General features: G+C 37.5%; 1 protein-coding gene across 2 annotated transcripts in view; it reads left to right on the top strand.

The window, feature by feature from the left end:
- LOC104107141 (uncharacterized) overlaps window positions 1-18,940 on the top strand; it is a 51,590-nt gene that overhangs the window by 13,676 nt on the left and 18,974 nt on the right. For both annotated transcript variants that reach the window (XM_009615873.4, XM_070199782.1), the window contains exons 6-8: window positions 10,975-11,149; window positions 11,222-11,816; window positions 12,398-12,510. In XM_009615873.4, coding sequence (XP_009614168.1) covers window positions 10,975-11,149; window positions 11,222-11,816; window positions 12,398-12,510 — 883 coding nt within the window. The remainder of the gene's footprint in view (window positions 1-10,974; window positions 11,150-11,221; window positions 11,817-12,397; window positions 12,511-18,940) is intronic.

The raw sequence follows: 18,940 nt of genomic DNA, 5'->3' as shown, positions 1-18,940 counted from the left end.
AGAACACTCTGTGTAGTTTATGTGGAGGCCGGACACAGCTTCAAAGAATAAGAGAATCATTCAGAGATAAAGTATTTGGTCTCTATCAGATCGCAAAAAATAAGAGAATCATCCTCATAGAGAAGTCCCTTTATTTCTCAAAATAGCATTAAGACCTTTAATCCAGACGTGAACATCTGTTGTTGTCATCGTTATACTGAAGCCCTCCACAACCAGTGTAAAAAGAGAAGCAGAGTGGTTTCCTGCCTTAAACCCTTTTGTGTTTCAAAGATACCTTTCAGGGAACCATTTATAATAACTGATAACTTCATTGTTGAGAAGCAAAAATGGATTCACTTTATCCATTTATCGCTAAAGCCCATGAATTTCAATATATCAATCAGGAATGTCCAGGAGAGGAGAAGCAAAAATGGATTCACTTTATCCATTTATCGCCAAAGCCCATGAATTTCAACATATCAATAAGGAATGTCCAGGAGAGGAGCTATATGCTGACAACGCAAAAGGAGGCTTGGCCAAGAGATGAAATCAAGATAATCGATGATAAACATTTTGGGCTGTAAAGTAGAAAATTTTCCCACTGTTTATTTGGGATTGCCTTTGGGTGCAAAAAGGAAAAAAAAAAAAAGCATTTGGCAAGGGGTCATTGATAGGTGCAACGGTAAGCTGACTCCATGGAAAAAGCAATACTTGTCAATGGGGGGCAAGTTGACTTTAATAAATAGTGTTTTGGATGGGATACCTACTTACACTATGTCCTTGTTCAGGATGCCTGCATCAATTGAGAAGAAATTAGATTCCATAAGAAAGCAGTTTTTATGGGATGGGAACTCAGACAAAAAGAAGATACATTTGGTCAAGTGGCAAGTAGTCATTGAAGACAAAAAAAAAGGAGGATTGGGAGTGAGAAATTTGAAATTGCATAATAGAAGTTTTCTTTTTAAATGGCTATGGAGATACACTTCAGGAAAATTTGGCAGAGAATTATAGATGCTATTTATGGAGATAAGATGGGATGGAAACAAAATTCTTCCCAGTTGAAAAATTGTGGGAGAATCTAGAAAGAAATAAGTGATTGGTGGGATGAATTTTTGCAGTATACCAGATTGGAGGTAGGAAATGGTGGTAGAATTAAATTTTGGCTGGACACATGGTGTGGAGATGAGAGTTTTAAAAGCAGGTATTCAGAGTTATTTAACTGTGCTTTAAATAAAGAAGGTTATATTGCTGATTTCAATTCAAATTCTGGATGGAATATTACTTTCAGAAGAAACCTAAACGATTGGGAATTGGATAGCTTTTGTCAACTACTTCAGCAATTAAATACTTGCTCAGTAGATCAGAACAATGCTGATAGGCTGATTTGGATCAATAGCAAGGATAAGTTATTTTCAGCGAATAATTGCTACAAGATGTTGCTGCAGAAAAATAGTCAAGGAATCTCTAATTGGCATTGGGAAGTGATCTGGAAAACAAAAGCACCGGTGAAAGCAACCTGTTTTGGATGGATAGCAGCTAGGGGTGCTTGTCTAACTCAGAATAAGTTGCAGAGAAGAGGCTTTTCATTATGCAGCAGATGTTACTTCTGTAATTCAGAGTAGGAAACTGTTGAGCATTTGTTCTTGCACTGTAGATTCTCAAGGCAATGTTGGGAATTGTTTCTTAACATCATTGGCATAACCCTGGTGTTACCACATAAGATCAGTGACATGTTGATAATGTGGCAGTCTCAAAGAGTCAAAAGGAATTTACAGCAAATCTGGAAAACCATCCCTAATTGCATTCTATGGACTTTATGGCTAGATAGAAACAAGGCATGCTTCGAAGGGAAGAGATTGCTAATATCTAGAGTAGAAAACAAATGTATTAAGAACTTTTATTTGTGCTGTTATAGTAATATCCTAGATAGAAGGGATCAATATCTGGATTTTTTGTACTTACTAGGGGGGAATATGTAACTATGTTGGTGAAAAAGTTATACTGATGCCTTGTACTTTGTTTTCTGTACCAGCTTGGTACTAGTTGAATAATAAAACCTTTTATTTATAAAAAAAATAATAATTAAGGAATGTCAAATGCACATCGTCAAAAACCTTCTCTGTATATAATTTGCACATGATTCCTGCTTTCCTTTGTCTTAGTCTGGAGTCAAGACACTCATTTGCAATGATTGATGTGCGTAATCTGTCTTCCACTTACAAAAGTCATCTATGGGGATGAAACCAACTGTCCCATTAGTCTTGAGCCTATTTGCAAGAAGTTAGGACAGTACCTTGAAAGGCTTCCCATTAAACTAATCAGCCTATAAATCCTTCAACTCTTTCGTGCCTTTTTTTTGTTGGAATAAGAGCAATATATGACGCATTTAGACTTCGCACAAAACTGTCATCAGACTGGAAGTGGTTTGTTGCATTGGAAAGGTCCTTCTTGATGGTGCCCCAACATCTTTTGTAGAATTCCATGGTAATCCATCTGGGCGGGGTGCTTTATCCACATTGCATTCCTTGATTACACCTAAAATTTCCTCATGTTTGAATGGTCTTTGCATCCACTGTTTTCCTCATCCAAAATTGAAGGCAGATTTTTGACGTTCCAAGGTCTTCACTGTTCACGCGCAAAGGTCATAATCATATCAACCAAAAAGACCACAGAATGGTCATAATCATATCAACCGGATGGACCACATAAGGGCCGTAATCACATAAACTGTACGGAATGTCCCATCGTGCCATAATCAGCTCAACCACGGGGAATATCCTATCGTGCCATAACCTCAGTCCATATAAGAGAACCATATGCAGAGATGTATGCATATGTACAAGAGATAAGTATATATGATGCATATGGACAAGAGAGAGAAACGTGTGGAATGTACGCGCGTGTATAATGTAGGATTATGGCTAAAGAGGCAGTTCTGACTCTGGATAATTTGATCAAGAGAGGATATCAGTTATGCTCTAGACGTTACCTCTGTGGAGAGGAGGCAGAGACAATCAATCATCTCTTTTTGCATTTTAGGTTGACCGTGCAATTATGGAGGATCTTCATGAGCTTAAGGGGAATTTTGTGGGTTAATGCCGAGAAGAGTACCTGAAGTTCTAGCATGCCGGAACAAAGAAGGCAATCTTTCTAGTTAAGAGAGACGAAGGATTGTCCCAGCTTGCATCTGGTGGACAATTTGGGAAGAGAGGAATCTGAGATGCTTTGAAGAAAAATACAGTAATATCCAAAAGTTGAAGATGAAGTGTCTAGTTCTTTTCTATTTTTGGTGTAAAGGACAGTATTTAGAAGTTCATGAATCTATTTTTGATGTTTTAGGCTCCTTGTAGATGACAAAGGAGTAGGAATGTTTTTTTGTCACATTTCTCCTTGTAATTAGAGGGGGACTCCACAACTTTTGTGCAGTCTATATATAAATATACATTATATTACCTTCTCAAAAAAATAATAGTGTATGATTACGACTATAATATGTAATCCAATATACAAATAGCCCATCATTATCCAAATAAGCTATCAAGAGCCTAGACATGATCTCTAACGTGAATAAGAAAGCTCAAGTAGTCAGACAAATAAGCATATCACCAGGAGAACATGTATCAAAACAAAGCATTAAAAGGTCTAAATTCTACCCAAGCATGGAAAGCCTTGGTATACGCATTTATGCTCGTCAACTGGTGTATACGTCACCCCAAAACACATTACACATAACATATAGCACAAAAGTCCATTTAGGCAAAATTTCCTAAGTCGAGATTAGGCGGGACACTTACCTTCTCCAAAATAAGCTTCAACCTTCAAGAATACCTTTTCCTTTTTCTATAGCCTCCAAAAGTCTACAATCTAGTCAAATAATACTCAACAAGGTCAAATAATGCTATTGGAATCAATCCCACGTGAAAAAGATTCATTCTTTACCAAAATCTCAAAAGTCAACAAAAAGTCAACTCGGACCCACATGGTCAAAACTCGATACATAGATCAAATCCCGGTGGCCCATAACCTGCCGAGTCCAAATATGTAATTTGTTTTCAAATTCGAGTCCAAATTGGTATTCAAAACCTCAAATTTTACTTTCTTAAGTTTTAATTCAAAATCCCTTTTTCCCTCTTTAAAATCCTTGATTCTAAGGCAAAATTGAAGATAGATTCATGTAATAATCACAGATTCAAGTTAGAATTACTTACCCAATATAGTATATGAAAATCCCCCAAAAACTCCCCTTAATCCGAGCTTCCTAGCTCCTAAAATGGTGAAATGAACTCAAAGTTTGAAATCATGCTATTTATGCAAGTGCTGAAAAGTGGCTGAAATTGCAGAAAATGATTGGCATGGCTGCTGCTGCAATTTTATTACTGATTTTGTTGGTTTTTGCCTTAAAAACCTTCCCCGAACACCTCGAAACTCACCCGAGCCACCCGTGGCCCCTCCAAACCATCCCAACAACATACACTATATGGATTTATCCAAAGGCTCAGAACACAAAGGGAAACGCTACAACTCGAAATCAAGGTCCAAGTCAAGCTTATGAACTCTTAAGTTTCTAACTTCCATGCAATAGCGCTGAATCGCACCCGAGCCACTTGGGTCCTAATTCGAACATATGTACAAGTTAAATATCATCATCCGAACCTTATTGGTACCTTCAAAGCATGAATCTAAGCTCGTTTACTCATATTGTTGACTTTGGTTAACTCTATGCTCTTTAAGATTTCTAGTTAACAAGTAGGCATACCAATACGTTCTCGGGCTCTTTAGGACCCGAACCACCCGTACCCGCAAGACACGATCACCAAATGAACCTGTGTGAAGTAGGAAGTCTCATAAGGGAAAGATATGCTAGAACTCAAAACGATCGGTTGGATAGTTACGCACTTTTCCATCCCGAATGATGACCACCCCTACCTAAGTCCATTAGCTTCTAGAGCAGCATTAGCAACCCTTTGTCCCAAACTTGCCTTATTGTTGATAATCTCCAGAAAAAAAGGTTGTCTTTATGTAGCAGATGCTACTTATATGGCAGTCAAACAGAAACCTCAATCACTTTTTTTGCACTGTTTTATTACTGATTAGCTATTCTTGACTTCGTCGGAATCAAATGGTCCATGCCTGGGAATACACATGATCTTTTGTATTGCTAGTATAGGTGGCAGGGGCTGGACAAAGCAAGAAATAGCAGGCGGAGTACTATTCCAGCCTGTATTTGGGGGTGATTTGGAGAGAAAGAAACACAAAATATTTTAGAGAGAAGCACAAAACAGTCTGGTGGATTAAGTTAGATTCTATCATGTTATTTCATTTTTGGTGTAAAACGGAATACGTAAATGAGGCATAAACTCTACTAGAACCCATAGAGGCCCTCTAGGATTACATGAGGGCCATACTTTTGGTGTTTTGCACTGTACAGAAACTCTAGGACTAACTTTGTGTTGTTTATAAATACAACTAGTTAAATTGGCCACGCTTTGCGCGGTTGTTTCCTAAAAAAATACCAATTTATGAAATAGCTTTTATCGGTTAAATTTTATCGAGATAGAAGAAGAACCATGAGAAATAGTTAATTGCATTCTCATCTATAAAAATCATGTCTATGGATATCATACTAACAATAATTTAGGCAAGTAAAGCACTACAAAACAAAAAAACCAAAAAGTTTATTGCCTACATTCGTTTTTGTATGAGCACTTAAATATTCAAATAAAACTCAGTTGCTTGTACAATATGTGTTGATGCATTGACACTTCTAAATTCTATCAAATGCTCTTGGGAGAGATTTGGTGAGTCCTAACACACATTTTCCTGAATAGATGGAAAAATAATGAAAATAGAAGAAAAGATATGTAACAAATAAACCACTGAAACCTCTAGTCCTAACTCCTAACTTCTTACAAGCCTCTATCTATTTACTGTACGCACCTAAGTTTCATTCTCTCATATAATAATCATTTCTAACTAAATATTTTTGTGTGGGTAAAGAAGAGTTAGATCTCATTTTTGCTATTCTATTAATAGTTTATTTTAGTTTCTTCTCGTTCAAGGAAAAGATAAGTTACAAAGAAAATTATTTTCTACTAATTTTAGAACTCCACTAAATGCTTTTAGAAACTTTAGACTTGATAATTTTTTTCCTATTATTCTACACATATTTTGTTATATTTCTCAAAGAGTACTTTCATTTTCTACAATTCTGTAAGTGTTTGAGTTAATGATATTTGGTGTGTATTTTGTATTTATTTAGTTTATTTTTTATAAGGTCAAATCAAGCAATATAAGATGTGTTTTTTGTATTTTATTCATTTATTATTGGGTTAGAACGTTATTTTCCAAAGTTTCCTTCTTTGTTTCCTTTCTCTTCCCCCTTCCCTTACATGATTCTTTTTTTTCCTTTTCCCTCTTCTTTTCCTTTTCATGTCTTCCGTTTCTTTGATTCTCTCCTCTCTTTTCTTCTAACCCATAGTTGTTATTTCACTTCAAATATTTAGAATTTGTTATCCCTTGTAAAATAATCAAATTTATTCTTCTTTTCCTTCCCACTAATTTTTCGTAAAATTTGAAAAATATATTTTTTCATCAAATAAATTTTATTACCAATTTAACACTCCCTTCATATATAGACATTTTTGCTCCAATCAATTTTCGCGTATAATCACCTCCCATATTTCCATCTTAGAACAACAAAATATTCTAAAATTAGATATTACTGACACAACAAAAATATTGTTAAATAAGTATACAAGTAGGTAACTTTTAGAAAATTATACTATGAATTACGACCATACATGGGATATAGCCTTAGGTCCGAAAATGCATGATAAACATAATTCAGATGCTTCACATACCAGTCTCCACCTGCTTTTAGTAACAAAAAGGAAAGAAACTTTTCTCTAAAAGATACAACGAAATTGACCAGAATTTATAGGAAGGAATTCTTCAAAAGTTTTTCTCTCGTAAACTACACTTTACTCAGAAATTTATTTTATAGCGATCGAAATGTCACCTACTATTTGAAAACCAAAAAAAAAAGATAAGGGGAAAGAAAAAAGAAAAATAAATAATTGAAGAAAGTATTTCTGTATTTGAATCCTTGTATATGTTGGTTTAGGTGTAAAGAAAATTACTAAAAATAAATGATAAAAACATAAAATTATTTTACCGTCGTTTCTTTTTCACATGAAATTAAATCTATTGGCACAAGCATTTTTCCTTTTGGACAAAAGGAAATAATGTGCACTATGCATCAATTGTCATCCATCATGATAAACTTTAAACGTCTCACAATTGCTTCAAGATATGCTAACTAAAAGACGACTCCACAATTTCTGAGGAAACAAAATATTCCAAATACTGCAACTACATACACCAATCACCCTGGAAAAAAAAGCACAAAGTCAAAATCAATGATACCAAAAATAAAGAGAATGAAAACATCAGAAATTAATCAAGAGAGGTTACCACTTGTGCTCTAGATGTTACTTATGTGGAGAGGAGGCAGAGACAATTAGTCATCTCTTTTTGCATTGCAAGTTCACTGTAGAAATATGGAGAATCTTCATCAGCTTAAGGAGAATTTTATGGGCAATGCCGGAAAGATTACTTGATGTTCTAGCTTGCTGGAATAAAGAGGGCAATCTTTCTAGTCATAAAGAGATGGAGAATTGTCCCAGCCTGCATATGGTGGACAATTTGGGAAGAGAGCAATCAGAGATGTTTTGAAGACAAGTCCAGTAACATTCAGAAGATGAAGATGAAATGTCTAGCTCTTTTTTTATTTTTGGTGTAAAGGAAAGTTTTTGGAGGATCATGAATCCGTTTTTGATGTGCTAGATTCCTTGTGAGAAGACCAAGGATTATAAGTGTTTTCTTTTTTTTGGGCACTCCCGTTTGTAATTATGGGTGATTTCACAATTTTAGTGAAGTCTATATACTAATATACAAATATGTTACCTTCTCAAAAAAAAAAAAAACATCAGAAACTAACACGCTAAGCACAACAAATTCCAATTTTCTGCACTTCAAGCAGAAAAAGGCTTAAAACACAGTTCAAAGTACAAACTTCCCAACTAAGATCAACAAAATTAGAAAAACTAAAAAAGCAGAAATGAATAATAACAATTAATAATAACTACAACCGTTTAAACTGACAACGCATCAAAAACTAAAAACCCATCAACATTCATATACAAAAATTCCTTACCATTGCAATGAGGAATTAGATTCGGTACATAATTGTTACATGTGATAAAATATTGCCATTGGGTTCTCTTGGGGAAAAACGATTGTTTATTCATTAATAATGACTTCTGCACTTATTTTTCATTGATTATCGCTCAAGGGACATGACTTTTGGACTTTAAAATAAATAAAATAAAACTATTGAATGGGGAAAATGTAAAAAATAGAGAAAAAAGATAAATAGATTTCTTGGCTTATGAGAGGTGCCAGGTCATCTTCTCTATTCCCTCAATTATATATATATATAGATTATTACCTTTTCAAAAAAAAAAAAAATGGTAGACGAACGAACGAGACTTGCCATTTCAGGTGAACTGTAAATGCTCATTTTTAAAGTTTTTGAATTTTTGAAAAGGGAAAAATAAGAAAAAGGTAAAAAAGGAAGGAAAAAAGCACGTGTGGGTAATATGGAAGGGAAGAAGAGGAAGGAAATTGAAGGGCAAGAACCAACAAGGGTTGTGGTGGAGTGGCAAATACTCCTTCATCCTTAACCAGAGGTCTCGGGTTCGAGTCCCTGGGTATGGTGTCGCCTTTGTTAGGGAGTGCTTTACCCCCCCAATGTGGGACTTCCCGGCGCGAATCCGGATTTAGTCGGGCCCCAATGTGGATACCGGACACCGGGTGGGAAACCAAAAAAAAGAAAAAGAAATTGAAGGCAAGAAAATAAGAACATTGACGATGTGGAGGGAAGGGGGAGTGGTCGGAGGTGATGGGACAGTTGTGTAAGGGAAGGGAAAGATTATTAGCAGAAGGTGGGGTAGAAGACGATAACTTTGGGTAGGTATGAACAAGATAAATGAGGTAAACGGGAAGCAAACCAAACTAAAAGAACGTGGAGTCTGAAGGGAAATGGTGGCTGCTGCTTTTGGAGGGAGATGAAGAGGAGAAGAGGAATGAAGAAAAGGTTGACCCTCACCCTAATTTTAGGCGGGATGATAACAGTAATTTAAGATGTATTACATGTGGGATTCCTAAATTTGATACTAATATCAACCCGTCTAAACAAGATAACTAGGGAATTGAAGAATACTAAGTTTGATAATTGGCTAATTTGACTTTTAATACTATACCAAATATGGGAATTGGAGGATAAGGAGTCTGTTGGTTGACTATTTTGACTTTAATCCATATCAAACATCGGTTAAAAGAATTCCAGGGATCTTGAATTGTCAAATGCAAAATAATCAGATAAATCAAATCCAGAAAATAAATTGTGCTATTTATCATGTTTGATATACAGTCAAGCCACGCTTGTTCCGTTTTTTTTTTTGGTTATAGCGATTGGCTAATATACACCTATAACAACATTTGACATTTAAATCTTATTTGGCGGTCACAAAAATATATAAAATATCAGTTTGCTTTTCATAATGTTATAAAAGATAAAAAGATTATTTAAATTTAAAATCTCAAAAGATATTCATATTTCACTAATTAAAAGATGGTGAACTCTTACCCAATGGGATATAAATATGTTCATCTTTCAACGGAAAAATCCTTAATGATTGAAGTAAGTATTGATGTAATATTCTTTGTCAAAAATGGTGTATTAAAGTTCCAAAATATTTGTTCAAAATCTCTAGACCTTTTATTAGTAATCTAAGAGACTCTAGTTCAATATGTGGTTATGATAGCAAAGCCGCACTAGTGCTTTCTTTATCATGAAAATAAATGACTAGCAACAGAAGTGGAAAATAGTAAAATCACTCAATATTTGAGTAAGGTTGTCATAGAGGGGTAAGTTTACAAAAAGTGTACTGTTATATTGATGGTTGTTGCTATTATAGGTAGAAAGCTGTTGCAGAGAGGTAACATATAACATAAAGAATTGATTTTAAAGAAAAATTGGTTGTTATAGTGAAATTGTTATAGAAGGTGGATGTTATAGAGAGGTTTGACTGTATCTATTAACAAAGCTATCAAGCTTAATAATTTCTTGAACTAAGTGAAGGTTTAGGTGCTTTTTTTGTTGATTCTAATACTGCAAATACGGATTTCCAATAGAAATTTGATCTGTTCACTCATTTAGGAGACTTATCTATTTCTTAATCAAAGCTTACCAAGAACAATTTTGGTCGTAAAGACTTCATGACAAATTGCTTTATTTTTACCGTTCCTTAAGCCGAGGGTCTATCGGAACCAACCTCTCTGCCTTTATAGGGTAGGGGTAAGGCTGCGTACACACTACCCTCCCCAGACCCCACGTATGGGATTAAGCTGGGTTTGTTGTTGTTGTTGTTGTAAAAACTTTGTGACAAACTTACCTTTTCTCGGAAAGAAAAAAAAGACTTCATGAAGAAGCATATTTTCAGAACTTTACTTCTGATGATAATTTGTATAGAGTTAGATATAGGCAAATATCATTAGCTATTATACATTTGGACCTTCACTTTTATATTGTTCCCCACCTACCAAGAACAACTTTGATCCGAAAAGACTTTATGAAGAAGCATATTTCTAGAACTTTCCGCCTGATGATGATGATTCATATAGGGTTTGATATAAGCAAATACCATAAACAATTACACCTTCACTTTACAAGGGAAGGTGATCACCTACGTTGGGCAAGTGAAAATATTTGTACTTATCAACTGCTAGTTAAGAACTATCTGTTTACTCATAGAGAAGAAGAAAAAGAAATCTATCTGTCTACTGATCGTTTGTTGTATATTTAGTCCTTTGCCTTTTCCCCCCCCCTTAGTTGCTAAGATGCTTTATTCTTCCATTTTCCCTTTCATCCAGGAAGGTTGACATTAACCAACTATGCTCTCTACTTTGAGTCTGGAATGGGCTTATATGATAAAGCAGTGCGATTTGATCTAGCATCTGACTTGAAACAGATCATTAAGCCTGAGCTAACTGGACCTTTAGGTGCTCGCCTCTTTGACAAAGCTGTTATGTACAAGTCGTCATCTATGTAAGTTTCATGTTTTCAGTTGAAGCTATGTATCCTAACTCACCAGGGACTACTAACATTAAGTTTGTACAGGGTAGATCCTGCATATTTTGAATTTCCGGAATTTAAAGGAAGTTCAAGACGGGACTATTGGTTGGATATCTGTCTTGAAATTTTCCATGCTCACAAATTTACTCGGAAGTATAATATCAAAGAGGGTCAGCAGTTTGAAGCACTCGCTAGGGCTGTTCTTGGAATTTACCGATACAGGGCAGTAAGAGAGGCTTTTAAGGTATCTTCTTCCAACTATAAAACCCTACTGTGTTTTAACTTGGCAGAAAGTCTTCCTAGAGGAGATGCGATCTTGGAAACTTTATCAAGCCGCTTGACACTCATGAAATCTGTCGGCAATCATCGTGGATTATTGGGTTCTCCTAGTGCAAGGAGACAGGTGATACACCCAGTATCACGGGTGTCACTTTGTAGACTTGGTATTATCTCATGCAAGGAGGTTGACATAATTGGAGAAGCAACAAATTTGGTTGGAGATGTCTGTGTTGGTGAGGTAAATCCTCTGGAAAATGCTGTCAAGCAGTCAATGAAGAACATTGGAAGGGCTGAAGCTGCACAGGCAACAGTTGACCAAGTCAAAGTTGAAGGAATTGATACTAATTTAGCTGTAATGAAGGTGTGCAGTGAACTCCTTTGTCTTTCTCTTTTTGCTTAACGTATCGTTCCTGTGATCCTGGAGATTGCTGCTACTTGTTCTGTTCTTGATAGTTGATCCCTGCTAAGGACAGTTCCTCGAACAGGAATGCTGCCTTAAATTGTGAGTTACTTCAGTCGATCCTATGGTTAAAAATGGTGCAAATCTGAAAAGCTGCAGTTCTTTTTTTTCTAGGGAATTAAGAACGTAGCTTGATTGTTGTTCAGCAGTTCATATGTCTTTTGTTTTTAGAGTAGTTAGCAGCTCCACTAATTTGTGGCATCCTTTGGTTGGCTTTGCTTATTGTTGTAAAATTAGAACTGAGGAGTGCCTGCACCTCATCTTTGAAAGTATCACTTCATTAATGAGGATACTTCGTTGGCTTTGCTTCTTGTTCTTAAAATTTGAAACGAGTTCCTGCACCTCATCTTTGAAGAGTATCACTTCATAAATGGGATACTTGATTTGTGATGCATCATTGCTGCTTAGAAACTTACTAGTCGTAGAACTAATAGTACATAATGTTTCCTCATTCCTCAAGATCACCTTTTTTTTCTTCACAGGAGCTGCTTTTCCCTCTCTTCGAATCAATTAACCACCTTCAACAATTAGCTTCATGGAAAAATCCATGGAAGTCAATGTTATTTATGGTGCTTATAAGCTATGCTATAATCAGGTATCTAAGACTTATCTTTTCCTTTATCTTATGTGCGGGACAGAGTTCGTGTCCAAATTTCTCCTTATTGGATGTGCATTGCCATCTCTTCCCATTCCTCGTTACCTTCTCATAGAAATTAGTTGTGACTCTATAGAATTCCAAATAAATCACAATAAGGCTCCGTAATGGAGGAGGCAATGCTGTAAATTTACATAGTTCTTGTATTGTTTCAAATTTTAAAAAGAGTTACAACAAGCCTGTAAATTGATTTTTGCAACATGAGTGCTGTTACAAGAAGCCACATTGCTCTCCCTTTCTTTAAGAAGCCATATTGCTCTTATACGCCTATAAAGTCCCTTCCTTTCTCACCTTTTCATAAAGTCTAGTAATCTCTCATTATATGAGTCAGCCAGTTAGACCTACATCTACATATTTCAAAAGAAATGAGTGTTGAAGATGAAACATTCAATTGGCTACTGACTTATAAAAACAATCAGTTAGCTTGTGAATATCTAAAGTAGGAGGAAATACATCTTTGGGGTACATAAAGCACCAGGGTCGTGTAGCCCATAATGGGATAGTCTGGATTAACTATCCCTCCTGACTGGACAGTGTTGAGGGGTTAATGAATGAGCTCGCTACACTTGGATATGTGTTTGGTAAATAACACTACTCGTGTGATCCTTATATATATCTAGTCTACATCTCTTTCAACCTGAATAAAAAATTTAATTCACAAGTGTAGCCACTGAAGCAATTGTTCTGATGTGTAAAGAAATTGCCAAAAACTCATATTTTCACCAATAATATTTGCTCTAGAACAACAACAACAACAAACCCAGTATAATCCCACATAGTGGGGTCTGGGGAGGGTAGTGTGTACGAAGCCTTCCCCCTACCTTGTAATTCTCCAGAACAATAAAGCAAAAAGTAAAAGAGAGATAACGCAAGACCCAAAAAAGGAGGAAATTAAAAGAACATGATTGTGGCAAAAGAAGAAATTTTCAAGATAAAAAAGTAGAAAGGGAAAACCATAGAAGAAAACCCAACAAGAGAAATATAGATAATGCGACACTGGAAAACGGGAGAAGAGACTTAACGTTTGGGTGGCTGAAACGGAGGAGGCTTGGGGGGTAAGAGCAAAAGGGTAAGGGACTATGAGGGAGAAAGAAAATTGGAAGAGGAATTTTTGCCTTCTTGTCTTTTAAAACTGAGGGAAACATGTACTCTTTTATGTCTTATTCCGTTGGATTACTATTATGATCTCTTTTATGTGCTTCTTTATCAAGTGCAGACAAGTAATCAAGGCTGACATAATGCAATTGGTTCGTTCTCAGGATTTTATTGAAAAGAGTTTTAATACCATATGCGGCTCTAATTCCTAAAACTGAGGGAAACATGTACCCTTTTATGTCTTATTCCGTTGGATTAATATTATGATCTCTTTTATGGGCTTCTTTATCAAGTGCAGGCAAGTAATCAAGGCTGACATAATGCAACTGGTTTGTTCTCAGGATTTTTTTGAAAAGAGTTTTAATACCACATGTGGCTCTGATTCCTAAAAAGAGTGGAGCCAATGAATTAAGAGACTTAATGCCTATCAGTCTTATTGGAAGCATCGATAAGTTGATATCTAAGTTACTGGAAGGCTGAAAAAAGTGATGTACAAGTTGATAGACTCTCAGCAAATGGCCTTCATAAAAGGGAGACAAATCATAGATGCTGTCGTAATTGCTAATGAATGCTTAGACTTAAGGCTCAAGGAGAAGATGCCAGGAATTATGTGCAAGTTAGACATTGAGAAAGCATATGACTATGTGAACTAGGACTTAGTGTTGGGGATCCTTCATAAAATGGGCTTTGGAAGAAATGGATAAGTTGGATTAGATTCTGTATAGGTACAATCAAGATCTCCATATTAATTAATGGTTCGCCTGCAAGTTTTTTCCCCTCTCAAAGAGGATTAAGACTGGGTGACCCTCTATCATCTTTCCTTTTCATTTTAGCTATGGAAGGTCTGAACAATATGTTAAAAACTGCTAAGGGTAATGGATTGATCAGGGAGTTCAATGTGGCAAAACATCAGGCTTCTAGGCCGGAGGTAACTCACTTTCAATATGCAGATGACACACTAATCTTTTGTGATGCAGAAGAGAGCCAAGTTAAGTATCTTAGAGTCATCATGATTCTTTTTGAAGCCATCTCTCGGCTATATATCATCTGGAGGAAGAGCTAGATTTTTCCTGTAAATGAAGTACCAAATATTCAGCAGTTGACGTTTATATTGGGAGGGGAGATTGGAACTATTCCAACCATTTATTTGGGGATGTCTTTGGGAGCTAAAAGCAAACCCAAAGATATTTGGAGTAAAATCTTGGAAAGGTGTGAAAAAAGGTTAGCAAGATGGAAGTCAAATTATATCTCTTTGGGTGGAAGACTGATAGTTGTAAACTTTGTACTGGATGCTTTCCTACCTACATGATGTCCTTATTTCCCGTCCCTTCCAGTATAGAAATTCGATCTAGTAGTAGCTAACTCGTGCTTTTAGAAGAGGGAGGACCACTTGGTCACGTTCCGGAGTACGGTGGCCAAGACTTAAATTGCTTACCTTTTCTGCAAGAAGAGTGATAGAGGTTTATGCACTGATTGCAAGGTTATTCCGAGTGAGTGGCTATTGACATAACATAGGTTTTTGGTGATGGACTTGGAGATCAGGAGAGAGAGGAAGAAGAGAGCGGTGCCTGGTAAGCCTAAGATCAAGTGGGGAGCCCTGACTAAGGATAAAACCTAAGAATTGAGGGACAAGTTGTTGGCTAGGGGGGGCCTAGAGGAGTAGTGGGGACGCGAGTAGTATGTGGACCACGATAGCGGATTGCATTAGGATTGCTGCTAAAGAGGTGTTAGGGGTCACGAAGGGTTACCCGGAGGGCCACAAAGGGGACTAGTGGTGGAACGGGGAGGTCAAAGGAATAGTGGAAGCCAAGAAAGCAGTATATGTGAAGCTAGTAGAGAGCGTCGACGAGGAGAAGAGAACCAATATGGAGTGTTATAAGAAGGCAAAGAAAGAGGCAAAGTTAGCGATCACGGCGGCTAAGACTGCATCGTTTGAACGTTTATATGAGGAACTCGGGTGCATGGGCGATGACAAGAAACTGTTCAGGTTAGCCAAGGTTAGAGAGAGGAAGGCCCGGGACCTAGACCAAGTGAGATGCATCAAAGACGAGGAAGGCAAGGTATTGGTGGATGAGGTGTGTATTAGGCGCAGATGGCAAACATACTTTCATAAACTTTTGAACGAGGGTGGGGACAGGAACATAGTGCTTGGTGTGTTGGAGAACTCAGAAAGCCAGTGTGATTTTGAGGTTTGTAGGCGTATTAGGGTTGAGGAGGTGATGCGGAAGATGAATAGGGGTAGGGCGACTGGGCCTGACGATGTGGAATTTTGGAAGGAAGCAGAACGGGCAGGATTGGAGTGGCTGACTGAATTGTTTAATGTCATTTTTAGGACAAAAAAGATGCCCGAAGAATGAAGGTGGAGTTTGATGGTCCCGTTGTACAAGAACAAGGGCGATATCTAGAATTGTAACAAACAACTATAGGGGCATCAAGTTGCTGAGTCATACTATGGAAGTTTGGAAGATGATGGTGGAGAGGAGGGTGAGGATGAGTATGTCTATTTTGGAGAATCAGTTCGGTTTCATATCGGGGCAATCAACTAAAGAAGCCATTCATCTTGTGAAGAGGTTGATGGATCAATATAGGAAAAAAGAAGAAGCACTTGCATGTGGTGTTCATTGACCTAGAAAAAGCCTACGACAAAGTCCCAAGGGAGGTGCTATGGAGATGTTTGGAGGTTAGTGGTGTGCCGGTACCGTACATCAGGGTGATTAAGGACATGTACGATGGAGCTAAGATTCGGGTGAAAACTATGAGAGGAGACTCAAATTATTTTATAGTGGTGATGGGGTTGCACCAGGGCTCAGCGCTTAGCCCTTTTTTATTTGCCCTGGCGATGGATGTACTGACGCGACATATGCAAGGGGAGGTGCCATGGTGTATGTTATTTGCAGATGACATAGTGTTGGTTGACGAGACGCGTAGCGGGGTTAACGCTAGGCTGGAGGTGTGGTAACAGATCGTGGAGTCTAAAGGTTTCAAGTTGAGTAGGACGAAAACAGAGTACTTAGAGTGCAAGTTCAATATTGGGGCATGGGAAACAGATGTGGACGTGAGGCTTGATACACAAGTCATCTCCAAGAGAGATAGTTTCAAGTATTTTGGGTCTGGAATTCAAGGTAATGGGGAGATTGACGAGGTTGTTACACATCGCATTGGGGCGGGAAGAATGAAATGGAGGCTCGCTTCTGGTGTTTTGTGTGATAGGAATATGCCACCAAGACTTAAGGGCAAGTTTTACAGAGCAGTAGTTAGACCGACTATGTTTTATGGAGCCGAGTGTTCGCCAAGAAATATTAGAGTAGCAGAGATGAGGATGTTGAGATGGATGTGTGGGCATACCAGGAAGGATATGATTAAGAATGAGGTGATTAGGGACAAGGTGGGTGTGGCTCCTGTGGAAGACAAGTTGTGGGAGTCGAGGTTGAGATGGTTCGGACATGTGAAGAGGAGAGACACCGGTGCCCCGGTTAGGAGGTGTGAGAGGTTGACCAAGGCGGGCCATAGGAGGGGTAAAGGGAGGCCTAAGAAGTACTGAGGGAGAGGTGATTAGGCAGGACATGGCACTACTTCAACTTACTGAGGACATGACCCTCGATAGGAAGGTGTGGAGGTCTGTGGGTTGACATGTAGTCGAGAGTTTCTTCTAGTTCTACCAGTAGTATTAGTACTAGTCTTGTATTATCCTAGTCCTAGCTCTTCCTTGTTATCACACGATGTGTTATTTCTACCTGTAGTATTGGTACTATTCTTGTACTTTCGCATTCCTAGATCAATGTTAATGCACACTAGGCCGTTTGCTTCCGTTGTCTTATTACTTTGCTGTTGCTATGATTGTTTATTGTTTCTTTTTCACTATTCTTGAGCCGAGGGTCTATTGGAAACATCCTCTCTACCTCCCTAAGGTAGGGGTAAGGTTTGCGTATACATTACCCTCTCTAGACCCCACTTGTGGGATTCCATTGGGTATGTTGTTGTTGTTGTTGTTGTTCTAGTATAGAAATAAGGTTGGACAGTCTAAGAAAAAATTTCCTTTGTCATGGAAATAAAGAGAAAAAAAGGATTCCATTTGGTTAAATGGAAAACTTTGACCATTGACAAACATAAAAGGGGGCTGGGGATTAGGAACCTGACAAAGCACAATAAGTATCTATTGATGAAGTGGTTGTGGAGGTTCACAAGGGAGGAGGAAGTACTATGGGGCATGGTGATAAAGGCAAAATATGAAAAAATAAAAAAGGATGTTGGATGACAAAACAGGTGAACAACCCTTATGTCACCAGTGTCTGGAGAACAATCAGGAACGTACGACTATCCCTTGCTGACAAGCTGAGGTTTAATATAAAGGATGGTAGGAAAACTTTATTTTCGGAGGATAACTGGTTGAGAATTGGGAGCCTTAAGCAACTCTTCCCTGATCTTGAGCTGAATCAACAAAAGGGAGCTACTTTGCAGGGGCTTTTGTCTCTACAGGATGGAACATTACATTCAGATGACCTTTACATGACGGGAAGCTGCCCAGAATAGCAGATTTCTTTAGAACTCTGGAGATATGCAACAAGAGGGGGAAGATACACTCAGTTGGGAGAAACATAGCATGGAAATCTACAGAGTCAGCTTAGCCTACAAAGATCTGAACCAGGATAGGTCAAGTCAACTTATGGCCATGGAAACATATTTGCAGAATAAAGATGCCATTTAAAGCGACATGCTTTACTTGGCTGGTTGTGAAAGAAGCTGTTCTAAGTCGGGGCAACCTAATGAAAAGGGGTACGGTAATTTGTTCAAGATGCTACCTATGTGGCCAAGAGGCAGAGACAGTCAGCCATATGTTCCTACATTGCAAAGGGACTTGTCAGTTGTGAGATTTGTTCATCAACCTTAGGGGTATTAGATGGACAATGCTAGGAAGAACACCTACTTTGCTGTCAAGCTGGAATGGAGGGGGAAAATTTACCACCAATAAAGACAGAGGGAAAATTGTCCCAGCAACTATTTGGTGGATTATTTGGAGGAGAAAAATGCAAGATGCTTTGAAGATACAACTAACAATATTTAGAAGATCAACATGAACTGCATTTCTTTATGTTTTTGGTGTAAAGTTGATTACATTGATGATTTAGATTCACTTTTAAAGGTTTTAGACTCCTTGTAAGAAGAGCAAGGGTTATGTGTTGACTTTTGTTGTAAATCATCTTTTTGGCTTCCAGGGAAGACTTCCCTTGTGTTGAAGATTTATTTAACATAATGGAACTTGTTACTTTGTTGGAAA

The sequence above is a fragment of the Nicotiana tomentosiformis genome, chromosome 4 (assembly GCF_000390325.3).
Source record: "Nicotiana tomentosiformis chromosome 4, ASM39032v3, whole genome shotgun sequence".
Classification (NCBI taxonomy): Eukaryota; Viridiplantae; Streptophyta; class Magnoliopsida; order Solanales; family Solanaceae; genus Nicotiana; species Nicotiana tomentosiformis.
Note: the sequence above shows the minus strand (reverse complement) of the source record. Positions and strands in the feature narration are given on the sequence as shown.